The sequence below is a fragment of the Camelina sativa genome, chromosome 2 (genome assembly GCF_000633955.1).
Source record: "Camelina sativa cultivar DH55 chromosome 2, Cs, whole genome shotgun sequence".
Classification (NCBI taxonomy): Eukaryota; Viridiplantae; Streptophyta; class Magnoliopsida; order Brassicales; family Brassicaceae; genus Camelina; species Camelina sativa.
The window spans coordinates 26,134,460-26,142,315 of record NC_025686.1 but is presented as its reverse complement, the minus strand read 5'-3'; the positions used below and the strand labels follow the sequence as shown (position 1 = coordinate 26,142,315).

Sequence of the window (7,856 nt, the reverse complement as noted above, 5' to 3'; positions counted from 1 at the left end):
TCCAGTCTATAAATAGAGAAATCGATTTTTTATAGATTTTTCTTATTTTTTCAAATATATGATGTGAACAGTCTTTATTAAAATGACACTATAAGCATTATGTATATGGAAAAGAAAACAAACAATACGTAAAATTTTATAACATGAGTATCTTGAAATTTGTTTTTAAGTCATCATTATCTTTAAAAAGTCTATAAAATTTAGAAACAGGACTACCCCGAAAAATACCACATGAGATTAGAAAATTTAGATAGCAACATTAAAATTTTAAATTCTTAATAATTTTGGTAAGAGTTAATTTAAGAACATATATTTTGTAGAATTAAGCTATTTTTGGATAATAAAAAAACAGATAATGTTTTTAAAAAAATATAAAGAAAGTTTGTATAATTTCCATTAATTTTGTAGTAATTTTGTAAAAATTAAATAATCAAATGGAAAACATGGATATCCCGTTAGAAGCTTTTTTTTTTTGACAATTAAATACGGATATTCTTTTCCTAATCTCTTATTCGTTGGACTAATATAAATATTTTTCAAACGAATAATAATTAAAAAAAAATATTATATAACAAAAATTTACATTCGATGGACACGGGATGTCCAAAATATACATGCCTATGTTCCTCATTTATAACTTATCTTTAAGAATGAACCATATAATATATAATAAGAATAAAGAAGTCAATTAATTTTGTAAAATTTTTATTATAACATATGATATAAATATACTATTAATTATATTTATATTTATGTTTGTTCTATACGAGAGTTTGAGAATGTATGTTTTTGATCGAAAATACAAATTGGTCCCATATTGAGAATGTTTTCTTTTATGCAACGGAAATTTGAGAACGGGTGTAGGACATGATGGAACATGATAAAACGGAAAGAGAATTACGTCTACCCCTAAATATTTGCATTGGTCTCAAACGGGTTTTCATCGTTGTTAGCGGTTATATATTTGATTTGATAGCTCACTAATTTAATAGAATCTAACCAATCATTTGTCTGATTTAGTTTGTTATCAGTCCAACCATTATGTTGTTCCGAATTTTAAAATATTGGTGAAACCATTATTATTTTAAATTTTCAAACATTAATAAACAAACCAAAAAAAGTCAAACTAAAATCTAAATTAGTATGAGTTTGATTATGACTACTAAAATAAATTAGTTTATAAGCATAACCCCGCACGTACGTGCGGCTCCGAACCTAGTTTTATTTAAATTGATTTAAAATTGTAATTTAGTTTTTTAGTTACGTTACTTCTTTAGATACTTTTTTTCCACTTGTTGGTTGTTCATGGAACTGTTCATTGATAACACTAGCACGATGGCGCAGTACTATATAATAAAGAAAGGGAAAGATAAAAGAGCACGTTTATAGTCAAGTTATACTAAAAGAGTTTATAATTGCTTCATCTTAATATTTTATTCAATAAACTGTTCATGATAACACTAGCTACATGTACTCACATTATAATTAAGAAGAAAACAAAAACACATTTATCGAGCTTTAATGGAGATATGGCGGAATGAACAACTACTGTTCATGTGGAGTCATTACAGAAAATTATTAAGATGGGCCATACTTTTTGTTCTATATACATTATGTTTCTCTTTGTCTTTACCCTTTTAATACAAAACACCCGGTCATATACAATGCATTAGAAATGTTCTTAGCAAAAAAAAAAAAATGCATTAGAAATGTGTACTGCGAGGATATGGTTAAAGTGGTGTATAACTAATCTAACGATAACTTAGCTGAGATGGTTAGATCTTAAAGCACGTTTAATTTTAATAACTACATAAAGTTATATTGTTTTATTTCTAAACTACTAAAATGTACATTTTAAATAAACTGATCAAATCAGTTGATATAAGGATGAAAATTTTGATATTTGAAAATATAATTTGATAACACAGAAGGAACATATAACATAACATAAAGGGGTCCGTAGTTATGTTAACTCCTAGGGCCACTGCCTTTGTGCCGCGGGTATATGCAACATAAATGTATAAGATTGTTTCTCAGCTCTCTAGCTCTCTTGTCACGGTCTTAGACATGCCTTTTATTGCTGTAACGATATCTCCCACTTATTGTCAATGACTGTCAGAATCTTATCTTCAAAGACGATAAGACCTAAAAATATCTATGGTTTGATGTATCAGCATAGCTACGAATGTGCAACTCTTTGTCTCCAATAGGATGTTTGAATTTGAAACTTTGTAGAGCATGTTAATTGTGTTTACGTGATTTTTGCAATGGGTGACAATAAAAACAATTTATATTAGGAGAACGGCCACATAAACTCGAAAATAGAAAGGTGTGTACGTATTTGGATTGGAGAAGACCTGACAAACGTGGGCTTTTTTCTGATATTCCGTAAGCTGGTGGTGTTTTCCCGGCCTCAACATCAGGTTTATATATATGAACTTAGTTTATTTGTCCTGGAGAATTCTTGATGATGATATATGTACAAGATTAAGTGTTCAATTTATTACCATGCATTGATGTTGTGGTTCCAGTGGAAATTAAGAAACGATGTTGATAGGTTTTTAATGGGGTTAGTTGACGTTGAGCTGTAGAGTCTAATCTTTTGTATCTGATGTGTGATCCTATGTCCGAATATAACAAATTTTAGTTAAGAAATTTTCATTAAAGAGTCTTTCGATATTTAAAGCATATATATAATATATGCATGAATGTGGATAGCTTTTTGATCAAAATTGGATTTGTATTTTGACTGATTGTAAGCTCGTATATATGTCTGGTTTTTGTTAATTACTTTGTTTATGTAATCTTTGTTTTCCGGTCCGGATGATCAAACGAATTGTTTAAATAAATGATTCACGTTGACACAAAATAATCAAAAGCCTTTAATTTGTTTTCTAATCACTCTCTCTCGCTCTCTTCTAACTTTGTTCGACAAGTTTGTTGCTGACAACTTTTTTTGTTTTTGGTTTAGATGACACTGTTGCTGACAACCTGTTTGTTCTTAAGCCGTTCTGAGAACTCTTGAAGAGTGTTCTTGTCAGATCTGTACTGCTTCTGCGTGAACTCAAGAAACATGGACCATGTAAAGTTAGGGTACACTCTTTGACCGAACTCTTCTAGTAGCTTCTTTGGTGGCTCCACCACTTTGTCCTTTTGTGGACATAAGAAAAATGCTATCGACTTCCTTTCCCTCTCGCTGTTCACCACAGCCCGGTGCAAACAACTTTTGTATATTCCATTCGTCAACGCCTGTATATACATAGACAAACTTGGAATTAAAAATAAACACAAATTGTCAATATTCGTTATTACAAAGTTTCTTTATCAGGGAGAAAATTTTTATACGGTTATTAATAACTCGATTCTACAGTCGATACCTTTCCACATTATATCTTCTATGTGTGTATGTTATCTTTATATACATGTAACGCTCCAATCATCCTATCTATTGCGACCCACATCTCAAACACTAAAGATGACAAAGATGATGTTGATCTTGCATGTAAGTTAAAAATCAAGTATGTCCAATGATGTTTCAGCAGAAATATCCCCAAACCAAATGCACTAAAGTGATATATATATATATATATCAGTTCTCTATATATATGTTCTATATAATATCTATTAAAGGTATAGGATATGATTTCTTTCTATTTATATATCCAAAAAATATACACATGAAAATGCGCAAATATATAACCCTCCCACCATCCCACGACAACCGACATATTAACACTAAATATGTGTTTTTTTTTTTGTCTTTAGTCGCATGGTACATATACTACTCTCATCATCATGAAACTTTTCTGGATCAAATAAGCTTAGCTAGATATGAATCTATTTAAATAATATTTCGTAAAAGTTGAATGCTTTAGGTGATCTAGATAAGTTTTCAGTATATACCCTACCATATTGTCATATAAAACAAGATATTACAGTATATAATATATTTTAAATTTTTTTTTGGTTTGTGACAAATTTGTATATACATGTTCCCTATGTAAGAAAAAAGTTAGTTTTACCATGAAGGTGTCGCCGATGTTAACGACGAATGATCTGGGCTTTGGAGCGATGGATCTCCATTGATTCTCCACGAAAACCTGAAGACCACCAACTTGGTCCTGATCAAGTATGGTTAGAGAGGTTGGGTCGTTGTGAGGACCTGTCCCTAATGTTAGATTTGGCTGCTTGTACGGCGGATAATAATTCAGCCTGAGTATTGAGTCGTTATCTTCGTAAAACTCTCTGAAATAGCGTCTGTCGATCCCTAGACTTATTCCAAGAAACTCCATGATCTTTAACGAGAGAGTGTTCATCACCTCTGCGTATTCTTGAAATGCAGTTCTGCATGGCATAATCCCAATAGTTTTTGTTGTCTATTATTATTTGGCTCAATCATGCATTCGTACTATACATGAATACTCGTGGAATCTCATTAATGTATTAACTATTATACACTGAAAACAAAAATCACTGTCACTTACTTTGATTTGTGCCTTTCGACATCACAATATTTTTGTCGTTTTAAAATAATTACTTTAAACCCAATACTATAATTTAACCTACACTCCACCTATACTCCATCTATCTCATTATAATATCAGTTTTTTTTTAAATAATGCATACTAAGAAGTAACAAACAAAGAACTATTAAAATTTCTATAGCCGTTATTAATATTTTTTATAATTTCTATATGTAATTAATAAGCAAATGTAAAAATTATAGAAGGAGAATCTTTTAAAAATCTGAATTGAAATTAATTCAAAACAAATTTTTTTTATAATATAGTATGACACTACGTACTCCCATTATTGATTAATAAGGAGTAAAACAAAAACTTTAATTTTTAATATATTGAATTTGTGTTAAAGAAAACTTTAAACCAAACTTATAATGAAAGGAGTAATATATATACTCATTAATTACTCAATACTACTAGTCTATTATTGTTAAGAAAAGGAGTAATATATATACTCATTAATTACTCAATATATATTACCCAAACTCTTCGTTTAAGTCACCCATTGACCTAGAGATGTAATCTTTAACAGTTTCGGTGCCATTCTTGAGCTTCTCCTCGGCGGAGAACCTAAACGAAAGCGTTTCTTTCCAAGGAAGCTGTGAGTAGAATCTTCCGACAAAGCTATCGGAATAACCGGAGATCTCACCCCACTCCCTCTTCACCTTCTGCTTCTCGGAAGCCGGCAAGTTGAAAAACATGTCCATACACTTGTAGGCACGTGACAAAATCCCCTCGTGAACTCCATGGTTTGTGACGATGAAGAACCCGTGCATCTTTGCAGCTTCGGACACGAGCCTAGAAGCTCGAGACGCCAAGATCTGGTTGTCTTGGCCGGAGAGGAAACTAGAGATGTCGATGATAGGGACTTGGAGCTCTTTGACGTCGGTGGAGGGTTGCTCTTTGTCGGGCCATATGAATTCTATTGGTATGTTGTTTGGTTGCTGATTTATGACCTTTGCATCGAAACCTATATGAGGAAGATTTGAGATGGATTTCATATAGCTGTTTGCTTATATAATTTTTGGTGGAATTAAATTGGAAATGTATGGTAATAACTATTACACTTTCAAGGCTTTCTCTTGACTCTTGAGTCGTCTTATTATATAAGTTGAGAAGACATTTATAGGAGTGGGGATGGAGAGCAAAGTTAATACGGAATTTAGATAAAATACTTTGTCATATTATATAATACTAGAATTTGTACCCGCACACGTAGGAGATTTTAATTTTAAATATTTTTTATCAATAGAAATTGTTGAGCTCAAATATAATTATTCCAACTTTTGAGAATAAATCTATATATACTAAACTTACTTTACTCAGTGATATACAACATATATATTTTTGACGATAATATTTATTTGTTATATTTATTTACGATTTTACGTGGGATTTTAATTAATTTTTTATCAGTAAAAATCATTGAAAATGAATATAATTTGAAGATTATAATATTGTCGACAATCTTCTGACTTTTTATAGTTTTATCTTTATAAGAGTTCATTCCATATTCATATCCCATGAAAACATAATTTTAAAAGTTTTAACGTCAATGTCGATCGTTGACCTAATTATAGAGACCATTTAAACATATCGATATCCTACATTAAATGCGAATATAAAAAGTTTCATGAACAGTTTTAGTGTTATGTCACTAGGTTGTCCTAATGCATCATCTGCCATAATAGAATTTTCAACTAAGTCAAGAATGTTTAAATGATGAAACGTTTAAATCCCAAATGAATATCTATTCACTAATCCAAAGTACATATTTTTCTAAAATCTCATATGTTATTTGCAGATGTTAATTTTGTGATGCAACCCAGCTTCGTCTTCTAAAAAAAACATATTGTACTTTAGATATATTGTTTTTGCAAATGTTTTGGGTTAAAAGCATTTGATTATATATATATATATATCATATTTGTTATATATGTTATATTTTTTATTTTTTTTTGTCAACCATATGTGTTAATTATAAAATTGTTGCTCCAGTTGATAATATACCTTATGAGATATGCTACACAAATCACATGCCACTTTTTGTAACCGCTTACATATCATTTTTTCTATATTTCCTGACCATTGATTTTGTTTCTTTAGATAGATTATTTTTTCAAAATTCTTTTTCATAGTTTTCCCAAAAAAAATTGTGTCCGTTACAATATCTTAGTTTTAGATAAAAACTTTTAAATTAAGTTAAGTAATTAATCTTTTCTTTCTTATAAATAAAATTTGATGATAAATCGTTATGGTATATGTTTCTTAGAAACTAATGTTTCACTTCAATTTTATTTTCGTGTTTAGATTTTTAAAATACAATTACATAACTTTTTTTTACTCCACCATGCATTAAAATCTTACTTACATTTTTAAACTCATTAACCCATTCTAAATTTTGGAATATAATCATTTTTTGGTTATGATTTTAAAAATAACATTGTTACTAAAACAAATTTATAGTATTATTTTTACTATTTAAAAATTTTACATTTATTTTACTTAATTCATTTTTAGATAGTTATTATTTTTATTTTTACTAAAAAATTATATTATTATTTACACTATTTTAAAATTCAATTAATTTTAGTTAATTCGTTTTTTATTTATATTTACTATTATTTATTATAAGTAAGAATTATGCAATTAATGAATATTAAAAATAGTAAATTTTATGGAAAAAAAAATTGATTAGGTGGATGTTAATGTGGATGAAGGAGAAGTGAGCAAAGTTAACTTTATATATATATATATACTAGATTAGGACCGCGGGGCAAAATTATTTATAACTAAAATATTTAAATTATATGTTGTATTTGTTGGTTAAATATGCTATAATTATATAATAATTGTTAAATAAACCATATAATACCGCAATATAATTTATTTTTTACATAATATTTTTAATCAATTTAATCAGATATATCTATTCTCTAATACCGACAGTGTTAACAAAATAATGAAATGATATTTTACCTAGCCCTGTTAACAGAGCGGATATCCGCTTTTTTGAGATATCCGTATCCGTTTTATCCGTGATTTATTATCCGTATTTGTATCCAAAAATTTCCGATATCCGTTATCCGGATATCCACTAAAAATTTGATTATCCGCGGATATCCGTTTAATTTTTTGAAATAGAAAATTATGCATTTTGAACTAAAATACAGCGTATTTTGTATAAAATACCGTGTATTTTGGACAAAAATACTAGATATCCGTATATAAATACCGGATATCCGTAAAAAACAAATATTTGTTTTAAAATTTAGCATTATTCGTATCCTTATCCGTATATAATAAAGGATATTTGGGGAAAAACGGATATCCGTT

At 29.0% G+C, this 7,856-nt stretch overlaps 1 protein-coding gene across 1 annotated transcript; it reads right to left on the bottom strand.

Moving 5' to 3' along the window:
* Positions 2,968-5,521, bottom strand: LOC104756983 (gibberellin 20 oxidase 3-like). The gene is made up of 3 exons (XM_010479674.1): positions 5,001-5,521; positions 4,023-4,344; positions 2,968-3,249 (listed from the first exon to the last, which is right to left on the bottom strand). Exons 1-3 carry the CDS (start codon positions 5,519-5,521, stop codon positions 2,968-2,970), a joined length of 1,125 nt encoding a protein of 374 aa, XP_010477976.1.